At 46.1% G+C, this 21,388-nt stretch overlaps 1 protein-coding gene across 7 annotated transcripts in view; it reads left to right on the plus strand.

Moving 5' to 3' along the window:
• The window catches only part of LOC114862740 (ELKS/Rab6-interacting/CAST family member 1-like), a 76,186-nt gene extending 55,551 nt beyond the window's left edge, over positions 1-20,635 (plus strand). For 4 of the 7 annotated variants that reach the window (XM_029163369.3, XM_029163370.3, XM_029163372.3 and 1 more), the window contains 4 exons: positions 346-493; positions 6,223-6,330; positions 10,153-10,338; positions 19,051-20,635. In XM_029163369.3, coding sequence (XP_029019202.1) covers positions 346-493; positions 6,223-6,330; positions 10,153-10,338; positions 19,051-19,188 — 580 coding nt within the window. In that variant the 3' untranslated portion in view covers positions 19,189-20,635. Of the gene's footprint in view, positions 1-345; positions 494-6,222; positions 6,331-6,596; positions 6,675-10,152; positions 10,339-19,050 lie in introns of those variants that run through there. The other 3 variants (XR_008695482.1, XR_003787053.3, XR_008695483.1) reach the window with 2 other exon arrangements.
• The last annotated feature ends 753 nt before the right edge of the window (positions 20,636-21,388 follow it).

Below are 21,388 nucleotides of genomic sequence, written 5' to 3' on the forward strand. Positions count from 1 at the left end.
GAGGTGACTGAATATGTGTCTGTGGTGCTCATATCGCTGCTCAATGGCATTTACGCATTTGACATGAACTTATCTTTCTGAAAGCTCTGTTTCTGTTTCTCTCGCTGTCAGCCACAAACGACATGTTCTGTTCAGTTGTCCCAAACTGGAGGCAGCAATCTCAAGGACAGATATCACAAAACCTAGACAGACGGGCTCCAGACACCGCCACACATACAGGCTTCAGTCTGCTGTGACCCTCACAGGAACATCTCTTCTGATTCGTACTAATCTGTGTGTAATATCACCAGTCTCATCTTCAAATCAAAGGACTAAAATCTCAACTGGTTGTTGTTCTTTGTGCAGGCAAGAAGCACTACTGGCAGCGATCAGTGAGAAAGACGCCAACATTGCCCTGTTAGAGCTCTCGTCATCCAAGAAGAAGAAAACCCAGGAAGAGGTGGCGGCTCTGAAGAGGGAGAAGGACAGTCTGGTTCAGCAGCTCAAACAGCAGGTAGGTTTGCACTGAAGGCAGCCAACACACACACACGCCCAAACACACACACAGTGACATCGACATGGGCCCCGAGAAAGCTTGTTGGCCACTTATTCAAAGTAGAGGGTTAGAAATGGAGGAGGAAAAGAGAGAGAGAACACAGGTGAGTGGTAGTGATGAGGGGAGCAAAGAAAACAAGAGACACGGAGAGAAACTGAGTCCAGATGTGACCGCAGTTCTCCGACCACCAAGGTAAATTTAGGATTTACTGAGCCCTGCTATGCTCACCACACAAACACGTGCACACACACACACACTGAGTTTAGATTTTTTCAACTCGCTGGAGACAACGCTTCCGTACAAACCGATGTATGTATATTTAAATGTTCTCTCCGCATCTACGCACACTAACACACACAAGCTTCCTGTGTGTGTCACGTCTCTGGTGTAGGGACGAATGTTTACTGAGTTCTGACAAATGCCCAAGCACACACACACCAATATGCACACACTCACCTAGGCCAAAAACATGAATATAAACATGACCAAATGCCTCTGTGGTTACACACACACACACACACACACACACACACACACACACACACACACACACACACACACACACACAGCTTCTCGTGGGTATGGTGAACGATTTCTGGGTGAGGTGAAACTTTTCATCACTCTTTTCCACTGTTTGTTTACGTGCATACAGTCACTGGCCAATTTATTAGGTACACCTTTATAGTTGAATTCAATCCAATACACCAGCTTTGCCATTCTTTCCACTTGTACAAGGTAATAATTCTTCAGTTTTTCTGATGAAGCTGTCAGAAAGATGATACTCCTAATATTTGTTTCGCACACGTCCTCATGCCTGCCTTTCTCTACTTTAGGTAAACTTTCTAATATTATGCTGTCGGCAGTAGAAAAAGGTCCCTTTGCATGCAACATGTTCATTTTTAATGTAGTCAGAAATGGCTTTAACTCTAGACACAAACACACGCACGTTTCACACCATGTGAAATGCACAATGATGCCACACAATAAACTAAAACCAGCTTCATATGTCTTTTTATTTTTCTTCATTTTAACTGTGAAATATGACCACGGTGCAGTAATAATAATGGCATTTTCATCCTCAAAGCCACTCACATAAATAAGATGTAACAACTCTTTTGTTAAGAAATATTTCCAGTTATTGAATTTTGCCAAAAATTCACTTAATGGATAGAATAAGCTCAAAGGATTCAGTGAGATAAACGTGGCACGTGCAGTATGGAAAATGCGCGTGTGCCAAAGAATGTTTGAATCAATGTTTGAGGGAGTTGAAGTTAAAGTTGGAGGGGTGTTGGAGAGAGGCTGTGTCAAATGAAGTCATTATAACAAGCATCACTCTCCACTCTCTTTCTGTACCCCGACATCTCTCCCTCTCTCCGTTTTGAAGTCATTTATGACACCTCAGGGTCTCGAAGGTGGTTACTGACAACACAGAGACTCCACTGTCTGCTGTGTGTGTGTGTGTGTGTGTGTGTGTGTGTGTGTGTGTGTGTGTGTGTGTGTGTGTGTGTGTGTGTGTGTGTGTGTGTGTGTGTGTGTGCGCGCGCGCACGCTTGCAAAGGTGTGAGTGGTTTTGCTCCCCTCCCGCCCGACCGATCCCTGTTTCTCCCTGTCTCACATTTTCTCTGCGGTGTCATGATTTTTAGTCCCCCAATGATGGATCACAGCCGAGACTTCCTCAGTATCCCCGCGTGTGTTTGTGTGAGAGCTGAGGCTGGTGTAGTCATTTTAGCTTGTGCCTTTTGAATGACATATACACTCACTCTGCCTCAGAGAACCTGTCTGACAGATGGAAACGCTGGGTTGTGGTATGAAATTAAACGTGGTTATAAATCAGAGATGAAGTAAATGATTTGCTACTAGTGGTGACTGTAAGGCCAAATGTGGTTGTTTTAGCTAAATCTGGCTTCCTCATTGCAATTCATACATTAATATTAACAATATTGTGTATATAATAATATTTCTAATATTTTTGAACTTACTTGCATACATAAAACACACACACCTGTGAATCTGCTTGTGTGCCTGAAAGTGTTTCCTGCATTCTAACCTTGACCCACGGCTGCATTTTAGGCAGGCGGCTGTAAATCAAGGTGACCTCAGCTCTCCTTCCCTTCTGCCCTTCTCACGGTTTCCTTCTACTTCACTCGGCCTCTGCCGTGCGTTTTATTTTCTTCAGCTGTGTATGTGGAGACAAAGACCAAACCACAGGAGAAAAGGCAGCCGTGGTGAAACGTGTGTGAAGGAGACAAGAGACTGGTTGTAATAGTTTATGAAATGGAACAAGCTGAAGAAGGGGGGGTGGGGGGGCAGCCTACCCTTCACCCGCAGGAGACACATGTGGTTACCATTTACAGGTGGTGTGTGTGTGTGTGTGTGTGTGTGTGTGTGTGTGTGTGTGTGTGTGTGTGTGTGTGTGTGTGTGTGTGTGTGTGTGTGTGGCTGTGGCCTCGACCATTGTTCAGCACCTGTTTGACCGTCAGGCTGTAAAACGGGCTTTTGAGTTTGTCACTGTGGCTTTGGGAAAGCTCCACAAGACGCTTTTAACCCCAACACGCCTGATTGATATTGCAGAAACCCAAAACCATCATGACAACAGGGAAACACCATACCGCACTGTTATTGACTTGAGTTTTACATTTTTTAAATTGTTGGTCCAACTTAAATTATTTCCTCATCGTGAAATAATTCCCTCAGCTTTCAACACCAACACTTTCCATTGTCATTTGTAATTTTCTTCCTATCAACAACTTTCGCTTCTTAAAGAAACAGGAAGGAAAACCTAATCAGATTTTTTTTTATCTTGATAAAATAGTTCTTGTCAATCCATGACTCAGCAACCTCTCATTATTGATAATTGCAGAGATAACGGCAAAGGTTCCTCTTTCATCACTAGAGAAACAGGCGAAACAATCATTTAATCTAATATTCCCCAGAGGCTTATCACGATGAAATAATTTCTTTCAGAGCATGACTCAGCGGTTTTTGGCCCTTCATTTGTTTCTCATTCTGTCCATTGTCAGCACATTATAGCAGAGCTGCGGCAGAGGATAGAGAGAGGAGAGGAGAACAATGAGGGAGGTGGAGGAGTGAAATAATGGTTTGATGATTAGATTAAGTGAGAAAGAGTTGGCACTGGAACAAGTGAGCTGAGGTCAGCATTCCTGGCAATTAGAAAAGGGAAAGAAGTAAAGAAAGGCCAGAGGAGAAAATTAGAATAGGACAGACAGAGAGGAGGATTCGGGGGGAGGACGAGGCTCTAATTTCTTCCTTTCGTTCTCTTTGTTCCCTGACTTTGCTTCTCTCTCCCCTACACTTTACTACACATTCTTCAAACGGACCTTCTCGTGATTGTTTTTCTTTGCGTGATCCGAGTCGATTAAGCCCGTGGTCAAGTGACAGATAGGAGGCCGTTAGCAAGCGTGCAAAGTGGACGCTAACAGGCGAGTCGCAGCAGAATGTGCTGAGGATCCTTCCGTCTGCAGAGACACCGCTTATGCTCCGGCGAGGCAGGCTTTTATTAAAGTGGATGATGACATAGAGCAGTTACAATAGCTTCCTCCAATTTGTTCCCTCTGAAGTCAGAAATGTCAAAATGGCTTGGCCGGCTGCACGACGATGAGTCAAAGTTCACCAAGGCCTGCATGAATTTACTTCAGGCCAGATTTACTCTAACAAGCAGACCCACTGTTTGGGGAAATTACACCGGAATGAATGATTTCGCTGCGCGACTTTAAACTTGAGAAGCGGTTATGTTTAAAGCATAAAAAGTGGAAAGTGAAACAGTAAAACCGCGGCGGTGAAAATGAGGCACAACGAAGTTACGTGAGCGAAGAGGAAAAACTGAACAGTGAGAAACGAAAAGAGAAGCAAACATGAAATAAGAGGAGGGAGGAAGAGAATTAGTCATGGATACAAGGTCATCTTAAGAAGCTCAGTAGTCAGGAGGATGAGAGAGGAGAACTCAAACACAGTGTCTTAATCATAGAATCCTGTCTGCGAGAGAGAGCGGGGAGGTGAAGCCAGGAGGAATGAAGAGGGCCGGATTATTTAGGTACAGAACGCTCTGCAGCAGCTGATCAGTGTTTGCAGAAGGGCAGAGAGATTTAAGATCTGGAAAATCACCCCTTTGTTGGTTTTATCATCCCCAACCCCCTCAAGCACATGTCTGAGTTTACTGTTTAGCTTTTATATGCCCACCATGAAGGAACCTATGGAGGGAAGTGTATGGTTATATTCTGAGCTTGATTGTTGTTAACACAGAGGAGGCACCACCTGTGTGTAGTCAATGTTTTCCCCTGCATTTACACTCGTGCTGTAAACTTAGCCCGAGTTTGTGACTTCACGTTCAGATATCAATCTCACTTGACGCTGTAAACACTGATAAGGGCTTTAAAAAATGTTGCCGGTTGTAGTAAAATCATTTGTGGAGGAGATAGTGAGTAAATAATTCAGACGGCTGTGGTTTACACGCTGAAGGACGCTGAGCAGAGGGAGAGACAGACAGACTAATAAACATCAGCCCACAGCTGTCGGTGCGTGCGTGCGTGCGTGCGTGCGTGCGTGCGCGAGGGTCCGCGGGTCCGGCAGGGACTCATGTGGTTCCGAGATGAACTGTTTGCTCGGCGCGTTTGTTTTTAATGTATGCGTGTTTATTTTAAAGCTGTCTTTAAAAAGGAAATGAATAATGTGTGTGTACACACCAGGGGAGGCCCTCTCCGTCCCGACTTATGTATATAGACTTAAGCTTCCACGGCCCCTCATACGCGTCCAGACACATTTTTAGCAACACTATCTCCTGTTCACACACAAGCGCATATGAAAGTTGCGGCTCGCGTACTCCCCTTGGTTTCTCTTAAACATACACATGCACACATGCACACGAAACCTCAGTCTGGCCTGCTTAAGCCCCTGTTCCTTGCAGGGCTCAGTGTGAGGCTAAGGGGATTTAGATTGAACAAGACTGACAGATTTAGACTGACTCCCTCCCTCGCTCGCTCTGTCTGCGTTTCTGGGCCTACTGTAGAGCCTGATGTAGTCAGAGTGCACGTGTGAAACTGATGGAGACAAGAGGGAGTAAAAAAAAGGGCAGAAGCACACAGGTCTGTGCGTGAACCTGTTTGTAGGTTTTTGTGTGCAGTTTAATGCTTTCAAAGTCTCAATGATTCCCTGTGAGTGGAGCCTTCAAAAGGTGTGTGTGTGTGTGTGTGTGTGTGTGTGTGTGTGTGTGTGTGTGTGTGTGTGTGTGTGTGTGTGTGTGTGTGTGTGTGTGTGTGTGTGTGTGTGTGTGTGTGTGTGTGTGTGTGTGTGTAAACATATGTGCAAAATGCTCCTTTTCTCTTATTGCTGCAGATTTGGTCCAAGCACACTTGAACGATCCAGAGTAGCGTGTTCCTGTTACCGCCGCGTTCCCGTCTTCCTCTCTCTCCGTGTTAGCGACACATTGTTCATGGCAGTCATCCAAATCTCCCCTTCTCTTCTTCCTCTCTGCAAATTAACTCCTGGAGGAATTCAGCGCTGGAGCTTTCATCTTATCACCCTCACATACAATTTATTTCATTTGTGTTGTTGTCTCAGACGTGAGCATTATTTGCCGGTGCTGAATTAAGTGTGAAATATGTTTTCCCCTGCCTTGGGTGGCAGACATCAAAGGGATCTAATTCTTAGCTCCTGTCTCTCTCGATCCGCAGACTCAGAACCGGATGAAGCTCATGGCAGACAACTACGAGGACGACCACCTAAAGGTCTCGTCTCCGCACTCAGAGGAGCCCAACCATCACAAGCCCTCCCCAGAGCAGGTGAGACGCCTTCACCTGAGGCAAAAGATGTCACTGAGTGCGTGCTCTAAAGGAAATTGGGCTTCCATATTAACTTATGTAACTTGTAAGATTCAATATACTGCTACTTTTCCCATGTGCTTATTTATTTTTGCTAATCTCTGTTAATATTATGAATAGTTCAAAATTTTCCTCAGTTTTTGTGGAAAATTTTTCTATCCATCTTCTCTTGGCACTAACCTGCTTCCTCTGAACCCACGCTGCGGTTGGACCGAACTAACCGATAGGATGATGAGGAGGGCATATGGGCCTAGCCAATCACATTCCCCCTTTCTCTCCCTCGGTCCGCCATTTTGTACAGAAGGGTGAGCGTCGTCTTTGTCTGGATCCAATCGCATGTGGATGTTCTCATCTTGTCATTCGTCTTCCTCTGATGTCGGTGCTTTCCATCATTTGGCGTCTTTTCCATTTTATCTTTTCTGTTTGTTTCTATTATCTGCATTCAGCCTTGAAAATCATTGATTTCTCTTTTCCCAAGGTCCAAACTTATCACTCTTGCATGTGGGCAGACACCACCTTTTTCCTTTTCATTCTCTGGACTTTTATTGTCTTTCTTCTTCTTTCTCATCTGCGTCTTTGGTGTTGTAAATATTGATCCTACTGTCCATCGGTGTGTAACTATCATGGTATGTTCTTTGTTTTGCCTTATAAAAGGATTTACATCCATTTACAACCCATAAATCACTGCTTAAATATTTGTGGAATCATTTTTTGTAGGACTATAGCTGTAAAAATAATGCTTTTTTTCTTTTAACTTTGATCTGTACTGTTTTTAATTACACGGCGGTGCTTTAAAGGCCCGTAGGTCATTAATCACACATGTATGACAACCTTTAATCCAAGCAATATTAACACATCACATTCACTTTTCACACTTAGATGAGTAGAATGAAAGTTTTATGGAAGAATGTAATCACCGGTGGATTGATCGGATAATGTCACTAAATCATTTCTTCCTGTAAATGTATATGTGTAATGTTAAACAGGAATCTGTGGATGTTTGGTTTGATCTACTGACAGGACAGAGAAGGCTGCTCCACATATGAGCAGCACATGCTGCTTTTAGCACAGCTCAGTTCCACCAGTGGGATTTCCCGTTGGGATGCTAAAAGCCCAGAGTCTCACTGGTGGATCTAAGTTTGACCCTGGTTATTAATTAGCGGTAGCACCTCCCTGCCGAGAACGGCCGAGCAGCCTGCACGCACACGGCTTCACATGCACATCTGTGTGCGCACGCTGCGGTGTGCGCGGCGGGTAATTCGCCATAGCACATTACACTCAAACAGAGAAGAGCTGTATGAGTCTCTGTGAGGGAATTCTATGATACGGACGGAGAATGGAACTCAGAGGAACAGCATTCTGCTCACACACACACACACACACACTGTTGTTGAGGAGATCGTTATGGTATTTTGCATTTTTCAGTGGCATTAGATGCTTCATTTAAGAAAGACAGAGAACAGGTATAATTCAGCCGTTTGGGGCATGTGAGTTGAAAAAGCTCCTACCTGTTTGAACCTTATCTTCATATTAACGTGGCTGCTTCTTTTCCTATTGCGGAGTGTGCATAAATTTTTGATTCTGTTTATAATACACGTGGTTATTTATTCATACATCCATTGCCAAAATACACAGAAGACTGGGAGCAGCAGTTCTGTCATCAGAATGAATATTTGATGATGGAACCATCATGTTCAAGTATTCCTCTACTTGTGATAACTATTAAGTAAATACAGCAGAGGACAAATAGATGTTTCATTTGGGCATTGAAGTCGTACTTTTTCCATTGGTGCTGTCCCATCGTATACACAATAGGTGCTTCTGTGCATGTGTCGGGGCATCTGTGGGAGCATATAAGTCCTGGTCTCTCTGTACCGCGTGGCCATTGGACGCTTTCTGAAGCAGCGAGTCGGGGCGGCCAGCTGAATGCCTCTCTTTGGAGTAGTTTCACAGTAGAGCAGGAATCCCGTCAGCATGCGGGAGGCTAATAACGAGGCGCACACACACACACACACACACACACACACACACACACACACACACACACACACACACACACACACACACACACACACACACTCACCCACACACAAGCACAGTGCTGTATAAACGTATCCCTCCTCTGGGATTGTACACTGGAAAACACTGAGGACTCATTAAAACTCACTGCATAGCTGACCACTGTAATAAAAAGCATGGACACACCACGCACTGGACGCATTAATACAGGCTGCAAATGCGTAGACCTTGCGTCCTGCAGATACTTACAGATGTTTTTATAATTTCTTTAGTTATTAAATTGCTACTGATATAGCAAAGATAGCAGCAGACTTGTTATTCCTCTCTAAAACGCCTTCCTTATATTGCCATCATTCCTTCCCTTCGTTGAGTCTGGTTCTCATTTGTGTAATGCTGGACACACAAATCCCCGCTGCAGGTCTGGAAAGTGTGGACAGTGATTTTTTTAAGCCATTTGATAGAAGAGTGTGGATTAGATAGTGCGCCAGAACAGATGTTGCACATGTGCTGCGCATGTGTCCAGAGCAGTGCAGCCAGACGCTGAAAGACATGTTCACATATTGTCATATTGCACAACTGTCTTGGAGATAATGTTCTTGCAGCGTTGCCATCACTAACACACGTCCACCCATACAGTAACGCAGATGTTTGGAAATCCAGAATGTGCACTGCAGCCTCTACCTCCATCGCATCACCCCAGTCTCCTCCAGAGGGACGTGTATTTTATAATGGACTGGGTTTTTTGCGGGCTCCTCTACTGTACATAGCAGTGTCTCCGTGTTCAGGTGGGAAATGAGCAGTTGTGGCCAAGGCGGTGTTTTAGCGACTTGTGGACACACATTTGGAGGATGGTGGTTAGCACGGACTCGAAATAAGAAGTGACAGTCATTTTGATTTACTGTCACCTTCCATTGATGCTGTAATGATGACAGAGACAAGCGTGCAACAAGATACTTTCCCTTCTTCCTACAAAACCCCTCACACTTGCATTGTCTAATTTGTTAGTCATAATGCACCAACGCGCTATTGAATGATAGATGGTGGATGCACTGCTTGGGTATAGATTTCTAGTTTTCACTCAAATAGCAGCAAACAAAAGGTTCAGATCTGTTTAACAGGCAGTTGGTTAGAGGACGTCGCTCATATGGACCAGCCTGAAACGTCACGTGAACATTTCCTGGTATTGTGTCAGTGAAGATGAGCCGCGTAAAGAGCCGCTGCGATAGAGAGAGAGAGGATGATGTTAGTGCGATGAGTGAGAGGATCCTGCCGCTGAAAGCCCCGAGTGTGTGTGTGTGCTGAGTGACGATGAGCGCGGAGGCTGCGGACGGATGCCGGTGGAATTAAACACACTTTATCAACGCACACACACTAACAGCCCTCTTAGCATGGTTCCATGGCTGCACTTAGCTGGCCGTTCCCAGAGGAGCGCCCCGTGTCTGTGCGTCTTATCTGTGGGTGTTAGTGAGTGTTTCTCCTGGGGGGTCTCGCCTTGTCTTGTCTCACTCTCATTCCCACACGCTGTGACGCACATGTTGCTTAAAACAGGGAGGATGTGCAGGTTTGTTGCGGTGCCCCTCTCCTTTGTGCATCAGGATGAAACCTCTGTGCATGCTGTCACGCTGTTTAGAGTCTTTATATCAGCCTTTTTTCTCATTGTCTATCATACTGTGTTTGTACGTGAATCATCTGTTTATGTGTCGCGTACAGACATTTATTATGAACATGTTTGTTTTACTTTCCATCCATCTGCTCTGCCGTCAGATCCCCCCCCCTCTCCTGGACCTCCATCAGAATCACAGCAAGCTGAAGCTGTACATCAGCCACCTGACATCGCTGTGTCAGGAGCGGGACCCAGTCATACTGCAGGACTTCGCCCCGCCCCCGGCCTACCACCGCTCTGACTCCGCCTCCTGGCACTCACAGCTGCACAGCATGACACAGAAACAGGTAGGGACGCATGTTACTGGGATGCAGGTACTATTTACCAATAAGTGAAGAAGAAGAAGATCTGACAGTTACATTATAGCAACACTAATAAGTAAAAAGTACAGTATTTTGTAGCCAAAACTGGAAGCACCAACACCTTTCTTGTTTACCACAGTGAGTGGCAGCAGAGCAGACACACATGCAGAGGGAATGTGGTCATGTTTATGAATGAGGGGAGTGAGGATAATGTGCCTGTCCTCGTTCATCGTTTCTAACACTGGCCACCGAAGGCGCATTTGCTCGTGCACATCCTGCCTCTGTAGCTGCGTGGGCGCGTGTCAACGAGCGGGGCACACGCTGGTCACCCTGGCAGCTTCTTGGCGCCGCCCGTGACATTATTGAGCAGATTTACTCCAGCGGGTCACCTGACGACAAGCGCCTGGCTGCGGAACAAACGCCGCCTCAGACGTGCTCTTTCGCAGGGAGTCGACTCGGCTTCGGGCTTTTGGCAGCAGCGCGGCGGCTGCTTCGGCGCTGGCGGCGCTGGGGGGAGAGAGGGAGGGAGGTGTATTTATTTTATTTTACTGTCGAAAGAGTTGTCGTGTCGGGGAGGGAGGGGGGGAAGGGAAATGAGGGTAGGAGAGAGAAGGTGAGGCTTAGGGAAAGTTGACGAAACGTTGGCTAACCTGTTGCCTCGATTTTGGCTGCGTTGTCATGGTAACCCATCATGTTTTCAGATATTGAATATAAACAGTATACCATTAAGTTTTTTAATTTTTTCTGGCCTGTCTCTTTCTATGTCCTTTCTTTTTCCCCATACTGAAAACATATCAGAGAGACACGGTCGCTACATGTGGTATACATTGAAGAACGGTAACTCTAGACTCGGGCTCACAGGACTATGTGACCGAGTGTGTGGTTAGTGTACGGCAGGACCAGTTTCCTACAGTCCTCATGAAAAGCCCGATTGTGTGTCCTAATGCTGGGAACCGTCTGTGTTTAGCGCGAGTGCTTCAGATGTGTAGTGGTGTCACCTTAAACAAACTTCACACAAACACAATTCAGCTGTCATTTAAGAAGCGTACACATTGAACGGCGCCCGGCTCACTTTCATAGGCTCACAATTAATATACTTATTTTTCATCATCACCCTGTTTTCCCGAAAAAATGCAGACAGTATTCTGCGGTCCAGCGGCCTGGGGTCCCACAGTTTGAAAAGAAAAACATACTCGGAATTAAAACTGATTATGTGGGCAGCTGGGAAAGCTTATCTAACAAGACTGAATGCTTTAAGACGGCCCCGATGGCCTGCAGTATTTTATTCATACCTTATATCTATTGAAAAAACATTTTAAAAAATTGGAAGCCAGATTCAAACCAAACTGTGCTTGTGGCCAAAGCCAGGTCAAAGCGACGCCCACCTTCCTGCCACGTCGGGTTTAGAGTTGTTGGCTTAATGGTGCTTTTTGCACATTATTTCCATTAATAGGTTGAAATTGATTCGTAAGTTAATCTTGTATTTCACTTAGCGAGTGTCATAAATCATTTTGCTCTAATGTGAAAAATGACGGTGCCAACATATTATTTCTAAAAAGCGAAGCAGAGTGAAAGCAGTTCTGATAAAGCGTTGCCTCCATCACCTCCATCTCACTCCGTGTCTGTAGGTGCGACATCTGATGAGACTTTCCTTCCACTGTTTTGCTGCGACGACTCCCTTAACAACGTCACAGCGCGTCCCTCCATCCAAACCCACCCGTGCTGCCGCCTGCCACTCGGCGCCATGCGTCTGCCTCAGACCCCGACCCTGCAGGCGCACACTGCCAGCCTTTCATCCCGGCCCGCGCTCCTCGTTCCCCTCCATCATGTGCGACCGTCACCCCGGCTGACCCTTTTAATGCGCGCACACACACACACACACACACACACACACACACACACACACACGCTGGCACTCAGGCTCCCTCCAGACCACCGCGATCCCGTGTGCCAGCCTCTCTCCTCTGTCTTGTGGCGAGTGCGTGTGTGTTTTACAAGCCCCCGCCTGGCTCTGTTAAAATGCCTGGCACTCTGCAAAGCTATTAGGATCATACTAAAATAGCATGTAAAACACACACAGACACCGACACAAACACGCGCACGGAAAACTACAAATCCCAAGGCCGTGCATGCATTAGTGACCGCTGTGTCTCACCTCTAGTCAAGGAGAAGAACTGATGTCACTGTTCCAGGTGGAAGTCTCACTGCTGCTGAAAGCAAAGGGATCAGTTGTGAGACTTGAGATGAAGCTGTAGGTTTCCTTCCCCTTAAACGATGAAAGCATCTGTGGCTTAGCAACAGCAGATGTTGGACATTGATGTTGTTGGACAGTCAACTGTGAAATACAGCCTTGTAGGTCCATTGTAGCATCAGCCACAAACCATCAGGGTAATGAGTCATTATATACGTCTTTTTGGTCAAACTCATCAGCAAAGTGAGCAAAATGCCAGCTATACAAAACGTTGACTCCATTGTCTGTTCTACATCCTTGTGCTTGTTTCCATGTCTGTCTCTAACCTCAGCTGAACTACAACAGTGATGCTGGGTCCAAAAGTGAGGTTTCACTCAAAGAACCGTTTTCTGCGCCACACTCATAATAATAACCTTTATAGCTCAATGACGTCTCTAATGAGCACTAAAGAGAACTGGCATCGCCTCCTTCAACACACACTCAGGAAGTCTCACTCTCTCTGGCCTCTGTCTCTCTCTCCTGACCTGAAGTGTGAAAGTAACAGTGTGTGTGTGTGTGAGTTTGTGTAACTCTTCATGTTCAATTATGTGGAAAGGCATGAGAGCATTTGAGTGTCAATAGGCCGTTTTCATCTATACGTGTGTGTGTGTGTGTGTGTGTGTGTGTGTGTGTGTGTGTGTGTGTGTGTGTGTGTGTGTGTGTGTGTGTGTGTGTGTGTGTGTGTGTGTTCCACTGTAAAAGTGTATTAGGTGTTACTGGCAGATGAGGACCTTGTATTGTTGCTCCTATGAATCTAGTCTATCTGCAAAAGCTAAAACCGCTCCCAGTGAGTGACTGCGAGCGCTCCTGGGCCAAGTCAAGCTGGAGAAACCTCGGCGAGAGCCGAGTCCACATATTTACAACTCTACAAGTCATTGTAATGAAGGAAAATCCCGCACGATTACAGACTTCAAATGACATTGTTTTTAAAGTAATCAGTGGATAAAAGGTTTCTCAGGCAGGAGAAGGACACATGAACTCTGCCTCTGGCTCGTGTCTCTTACAGTTATACAACGGGGCATCGCAGGTTTTCCAGGGTCCAGCAGCTGTTAAATCCACTGATGGGACTCAAATGACCTCATTCCAACTTCTAGTGTAAGAAGAAAACATGGGCAGCAGCGTGCTCCACTGTAGCTTACTACCACTATAAAAGCCAAGGGCTCATAAAGAGGACAAGCACCAGTGGTCTGAGTGACAGCTGCAGAAGCGCATACAGAGAAGAACAAAACCCTCCATGATCTGTATGAATTAACCGCCGCTGGTCTAAAAACACCCCGATCCTCGCTCGGCCACAGCGCACGTGTGTGAGCGATGGACCCCTAATGACCCCAAGGTCGCTGAGTGGGTTCACGTTGACTGACAGGAGATTCAACAACAGGATGAGGTGGAGCTGGAACTTCAGCATCGCGGCTGATAGTGCAGCCTGTCACCGCAGCGTTACAATGGTGGCGATAAGATGAGCGGCGTCTGCGTGTGTGGAATTTACACATCCCTCATGATAGAAGAGTGCAATTATTGTGTTTCTGATAATGCGTGTGGATGTATTACAGTTTCCAGTTCGTTTCTGTCTGCTGGTGCCCTATCTGTCTGGGTGACACCTCCCTAGATAAGTGTTTGCGTCATAGTGTTGTAAAGTAAATAGCACGTTATACCAAACTGCTTTGTCTCAGATTTCATACATTACTGTCTTAAATCGACGATGTAAAGACTTTTGGGGGATGGTGTCAGATTCGGCCTCATCTCTTCGTGCTGCTCTCTCTGAGCTCTGCTTCCTGCTCCAAGGAGGGACGTTTCATCTTTAGATGCAACGCAGGGGTCCTCAGTAGCCGCTGCACATACACACACACACACACACACACACAAAAACACACACACACACACACACGGCTTCCCTGGTCATTACAAACTTACTGCAGTTGCTCTGCAGATTTATTGAATCCAGGCTTAATGGCTTTCACAGGTTCACTCTTTTTACATGCATTTGCCCTCTTTGCTCTTTAGCGTCTCTCTCTTCCCCCAAACTTTCCTCCTGTCCCTCGTTGTCATTGTGTTCACGCCCTCGTCTCCTTGTATCTTTCTTCCCCCCTTACTTTGCTTTGTTCCTTTGTTTCTCCGTCAGTCCCTTCTTCTGTCACTGCAGCCCTTTGTTTCCATCCCTGTCCTCCGTTGTCTGTAATGACAAGACGAGCTGTGACGACGCCAGGTGAAGGACAGAGACTTGAATCAGCAGGTAGAGGACGCAGACTCGCTTTTTGTCTCTGTATGAAGCTTTTAAAGCCCAGTTGACAATGGCAGCCATTGTGCAAGTCCAGCTTCATGTATTTCTACTGCAGTTATTCAAGCTGGTTGAAGTTTAGTGCTGTAGACTAAACTCCTGGTGGAGGAATTTATTTCACCACACTCATAAAATCAATTTAACTTTTACTAACAAGGAACAATTATCAATGATGGAATTAATTGGAGACAACATGGATATTACCCCATACATATATATAAAACATGTTTCTGAGTCTGTGGTGAAAGCTGAGGTCCTTATTTTACTACTTCTTCGGTTTTAATTGCAACATGATGCTGTAAACTGTTCTTATATACGTTTCCTGTCTGCAGCTAAACTAGAATCTCCGAGTTCGAAGCAGTTACACGGGACTACGTAGGTCACTCTTAAACAGTCACAGGCTTTCATAAAACACAAAATGTCTGTGCTCATGAGCAAGGCACTAGACAGTAGAGAGCCCTCAGGTCCCCTCTCTCCTAACTAACTGCTCCCAGAGGCCGAGCCTGTAAATATGAATATGTTCCTATAGTCAATTTATCTGATTAAATAACCAGCTACAATAAAATTACCAAGTGATGTGGAGCTGCCCACAAAACACTCTCCCCTTGTATTCCTCCTCCGCTGTTAGTGCCGCATTCCGGTCCTGCTGGAGCAGTTTTAGGTACGAGTCCTCCAGCTCTAGTCCCACTGCAGCTCGTTAGCCGGTATCGTTAGAGCGGTGCTGCCTGGACTGCAACTGTGCTGGACTGCGACAGAGCACACACACACGCACACACACACACACACACACACACACACACACACACACACACACACACACACACTCGGTCATATAGCTGAGGAGCATTTGGGTTTGGTGCAGTACAGGCAGCCAACTTATAAAGCAGTCTACATACTGCAAGCCTCTCAGGACCTAATGGTTTAAATAGAGACAAGAAGAGAGACAGGGATTATAATACTCTATATGGGCCCATTACACTTTATCCCTTTGCTCTTTCTCATAGTGGTGTTGCTATAGCACCACTCAGGGCTGCTGTTGAGTCTGGAGCCCTTTTAAACCCCCAGTGATTGTATCTTGACTTCCTGACTTCCCTGCTATTGCCGAGGAATATGAGGTCAGCGTTCGAGCCTCTGCCTCGCTTTCCCCACGTCTTTCTGTTTAAATTAGAGTCTGCCATGGAGTTTAGTCTTTTCACAGCGAACCTTTTCACCTCGGTTATTTTCTCTTTCTTTGCACATTTGCGCAATAAGAACCAAGGAACCAGCGTTTTGGCATGTTACATTTAATGTGTGAGGCTGAGCGTTTCATTGAGGCTAAATGGAGTATACGCGCCACTTTCTGATCCAACGTTCTGTGGATGTTCTCGATATTCTCAATCAATCCGAATAAAGAGGTGAGGAGAGAAGAAACGTACAGATTCAGCCAGCGTGAAGCCGGCCGACCTGTTCAGGGACGCCTCCTGTTAGGCAACAGATTCGTTCTACACCCGTTTTTCGCCCATCGCTCTGTCTCTGCGTTAATCTCCCCGGGCTGACTTATGGTTTCTTTGGAAAACATTAGCATTCCTCTGCAAAGAGGTTCAAACCCTGCAATGCAGGCTGCGGGGTCACGGCGTGCACGCCGGTCCTGTCTGCATCATTCCCAGAGCTGGGAACCCCTGGGTGTATGTTTGTGCACGACTGCAAGGGTTTAACTGTGTGTGCGCCTGCTATAAGGCAGATAATGATCCATCATGATAATGGAGCTTTAATGGCTGCAGTAAAAATCATCAACAAACAATCACACACACACACACACACACACACGTCTCTCTCTTTACCTCTGTCGATCTTTCTTCTTTCCACAATCCTTTCTGTCACTCACTAAATCAGAACTCAAGCTTGCAACGTACAATTTAGCCTCATGCTGTGCACTCACACACACCTGTCAAGTCAAAACGCCCACACCACTGCATCACATACACACACACACACACACACACACACACACACACACACACACACACACGTATATAGAAAGTAATGCATTCCGCAAATGCACACTTACAGGATTCTGGCTACGCAGACTCTGCGCCTGCTTGCGTTATTTCGTCTACATTTCTCTCTGACCACACACTGTGATTGCATGCGATGTGATCCATGGGAGCTCAGAACCGCATCATCCAAAGTTATCCCTCATAAGTAGGAAGCACACCATGCAACCTTGTTTAGATTTCATTCCTCCAGGCCGTAAATGAGCTTTGGATTCAACGTACCAGCAGAGGTGGACTATTGCTTAGCAACGCAGAGGATTTAATTATGATCACTGTTAAAGAGACGTCTCTTGTTTGTCGATTATTGGCCTTCCTTTATATCAGACAGGAGAACATGTTAGTCACTAGTCTAATGGGTCTTTCTAGTGGCAGGTTTATTTCTGATGGGACACATGTAGTAAACATAAAATGTTGTAACGAGGATAAAACAATTTATATTTGATCTATAATCAGATATAAAATGATGGTCTCTGCACTTTGTGAGTCTGAAGATAAGTCTGAAGAAGACAGGTTTGTTTTAAAGGGTCACATAGCAGAAGCGCTGGGAGTCCCTGAGTCAGATCACAGACCTGACCTGGGATTATGTGTAAAACCTGTTGCACTGCTCAGGCTGTTTGCCCCAGAGAATCAGGTTTAAGACTGTTTTATGTTACTGCCGTGTTCAGGTTTTAGTGGCTGAAATAAAAATTACATGCTAGATTTATCTAAATGTTTGCTGACATTACTGCGTGTCTTATGTTCCTCCTTCTCTACAGGCACCAAGCCATTCCGCCTCATTGATTCCCACATTAACACTGTACCAGCGTCTGGGCTGGTTTATTCTCGTCTCTCTGCGGTGCGGGGTCAAGGCTGCGTGAGTCATACGACGGCGGAGGACGCGCACGCACGCTGAACCGCGCCGCTCGGCTCCGCTGGTTCACGGCCTTATCTTTACTGCCGTGTTTTTCTGCCAGATTGCAACTATAACGCGAAGCCGTAAGGACGAATGACCTGCAAACACACATAAACGGAGATGTGGCAAACGTGTCGATGCGCTCGACGTGGATGCAGATGAAACCCATCATAAAAGTTGGACTCCTCTCGGAAGCTTGTCTTGTTGAGTCGAAGGCCTGATTTAGTCCACAAACGTTTGTTGAGTTGTTGCTTGTATGTGTGTGATGCTAATGGGGGCTTTGACATCAGGGCAGGTTCTCTGCACTCCTGACATTGTTATTATTCTTAAGCCGTACATCTTACGGTTGACGAATGGATGCATCAGGTTCAAATGTAAATTAATAAGATCTCAACGCTGCTCTTTCCACAACATGATGTTTTATTGGCGCTGCCTGCTCAATAAACACTCCCATTCTTAAAACGCCACACGCAGCTCCCTCCGAGTGTGTGATCTCCATCACAAAGGCACTAAATCCTGACTTCAATGCAACGCTTTATTGCTACAAGTGTGCTTTCGGCTCAGAACACTGGCTGTTATTATGATGATGACTTGCGCTTGGACACAATAAGCAGGTTGTTTTTTTATGTTTTGTGACTGAAGCGGCAGCGATTCAGCGCCCGCTGAGATTTGCTGGGTAACGGGGGACGAGGCGGAGGCCCAACCCGGGAATATTTTGCCAATATGTGACCCAGGCCTCGCACTCACACACACTCACACACACACACACACACACACGGACATAAATGCAGGCTTGTGTTACACAACTGTTTGAGCCGGGGCTCTTATTGATACAGATGTATTGGTCATTAAGTCAGTTGGGTTTGACGTCTCAGCCCGGGCCGCTGCCAAAGAAAACAACGCCGGCGCTCCCTCACAGAAATGTTCCACTCTGCACGGGCAGAGGGAACCGTGCCGCGGCGTTGTGCGATTACAGCCAGATACGTGTGTGTGCGCAAACGTGCTCTTTGATCATCCGTGCGGCTGCGCGGGGAGTTTGTCCAGACTGATATTGGATTCAAACGCCTTTTGTCATGTTGACAAGTCCCTCTTTGCAGCTTTAACTTAAGAAATAAAAAATATGATTATGTGCTTTCATCCTTGGACTTAGCTTGAGTCTCGGCTAAGTGGCTTCAGGTGTCTGAATATTAAGCACGTTTGTGGTCTTCTCAGCAGAAGCGACCAAACCATCACAGGATGCTGCCTATAAAGCCTCTCTTTCTTTCAGCTGGAGGCGGAGCTAGAGCTGTGGGAGAAGGAGGGGGCGGAGCTCCAGGAGTACGCCGCCCAGGTCCTGCAGCAGATCGCTGACCACTGTCCCGACATTTTGGAGCAAGTTGTCAACGCCTTGGAGGACAGCAGCTGACCCGATGATGGAGACCAAAAGAAATAAGTGCTCATTAGCTCCGGAGTCGCAATGAAAACATGCACCAAACCATCGTGTCTGCAGCTCCTCTCGCTCAGCTGAGCAAATGAAATTACTGTTGGAAACCTCCTCCTCACCCTTCTTCTGTTTTCAGCTCCACCTGTTAAATGTTCACATAGAGAAAAGGGGAACCACACGAATTAATGTTAAAAAAGTAGAAAACTAATATTCCACTGTGTCTTTAGTCCTTGGCGCCGGCTGAGGGCATCAGTGCTAGACGTGTTCAGCGTGTTGTCTCTGACTTCCTGTGTGGGACGCTCGCGGCGGCCATCTTGTGTCCATCCACACAGACAGACGTTAGACCTACATGTGTGACCCGCGAGAAACATTTAAAGCTACACGCGGGCGAGTGTGAGTTGCTTCTGGTGTTAAACTTTCGCGCTGTTGCCACTTTGATGTTCGATCAGCTCAGACACAGAGGCGTGTTGATTTCAGCTGCCTTCCGCTCTTTTAATCATTTGCTGCTACGTTTTAGCTATTACTGTTTTTTTTTTTTCTTCAGGTATCTGATGAAACATCCCCACTTGTAGTTTCTTTCAGCAGTAAACTGATGGAAAAGAAAGAGAGATGGGCTTAATTAGCACAAACAGGTTTCATCAGGGGAACAGGACGGGTTCATCTCGTGTTTTCCAGAGATGATGAAAGGCGCAAACTAGAAACAAATCTCGCAATATTCCCTTTATTAGGTGTTGATGGTTTGTGCTTAAGGATAATTGTTCAGTACAGCATCCATTCTGAAAGTCAGATTCCCTTTTGTGACAATCCCTTTAGATTTAACGTGAGGAGAATCCTTAAACCTTCTATAAAACAATTGTTATATATTTTTTTGCTTTTGCATCATACAGTATATATAAATATAAAACAGAATTGTTTAGTTGAAAAATCTAATTGAATGTTATATGTCAAAATCTTTCATTTTAGTGATTTGACAGCGATCTGTCCCGACCACAGGAGACTGTTACTCTGTTATTGGAAGCATGTGCTGCACCCATAGAGGCTCTGTGTCCAGTGGGATGCACGTTGACCTGCTCTGCTCGTTCATGCCGCTGCTGCATGCTTCCCATAGCATGACCCAACGCTTCCCTCCTGGTTTCCAGCCCCGACGTCCACTCCGCGTGCAGAGGGGGCGCCTGCTGCTGGACACAGAGCCCGGGGGCGGATGCACTCGCTCGCTCACATGGACCCGCGTCGCCCCGTCTGGCGCCGCCTCCGTCAGCGTCACCAGTGAGAGTCTGCGTGAAACGCCGTCAGATACGAGCTCGTGTCGTGAATCCGGTATTATTTTGTGGTCTGTTTTCTAATGACAGCGTTTTGTCTTCGATGACGGTGATGACTGTGGATTAAAACCCTGAATGAGAGAGTGGAATAAAATACGGATTTATCTTTAGTTTGGCTTCTGTCATGTGTTTGTGACTGTTTTGTCCTTGCATTTTGTCTCTGACCTTTCCTTGCCTCCTCCACTCTCTCTATCAGTTGTCGCTGTGTCTCTTATCTTGTCACAAGTGGTTTATTTTCCCATCCGCCCATAATAATTACATTATTCCATAGCCTGCTCTTCACTATCAGTGTCCTTAGGAGGGAGCTCATCCTGTTCCACTTATTTACCTCACACACTCTGACTACACTTTATTTAGTTTAGCCCCTTTAAAGTTAGCTCGTGGGCCCACCCAGCATGACCGACCCTCACCTCTCCTCCCAGAACCGAACCAGCGTCCGGTTACGAGGATGGTTCTGTTTTCCACACTGTAAAACATATCAAACATGCTGAGAATCGGCTCCGGCCTGTAGCGCGTAGAGGCAGCGTGTGTGACGCTGTTTACCTTAACATGTGGGAACGCTTCGGATGTGATGAAGGCCGGTCCTGCTTTCTCCATCCACTGTCCCAATAAAAGCCACTGCAGGGACGGAGGGAGGTGGAGGGAGCCACGTGTGATCCCGATTTATGTGACAGAGAAGAAGAGGAAGCAGCATCATTTTATTGACAGTATGGAAATGATCACATGCTGGATTTTCTCTAACTTCTAACATTAATTAAAAAAAATAAGCTAATTTTGTGGTTTAAATTTAGAGTTTTCCGCTTTTAAGTCTGACTTCGTCACTTTCACACTCGTATCACACCCTTCTTTGCGCAGAACGAGCG

This window comes from Betta splendens, chromosome 9 (assembly GCF_900634795.4).
Source record: "Betta splendens chromosome 9, fBetSpl5.4, whole genome shotgun sequence".
Lineage (NCBI taxonomy): Eukaryota > Metazoa > Chordata > Actinopteri > Anabantiformes > Osphronemidae > Betta > Betta splendens.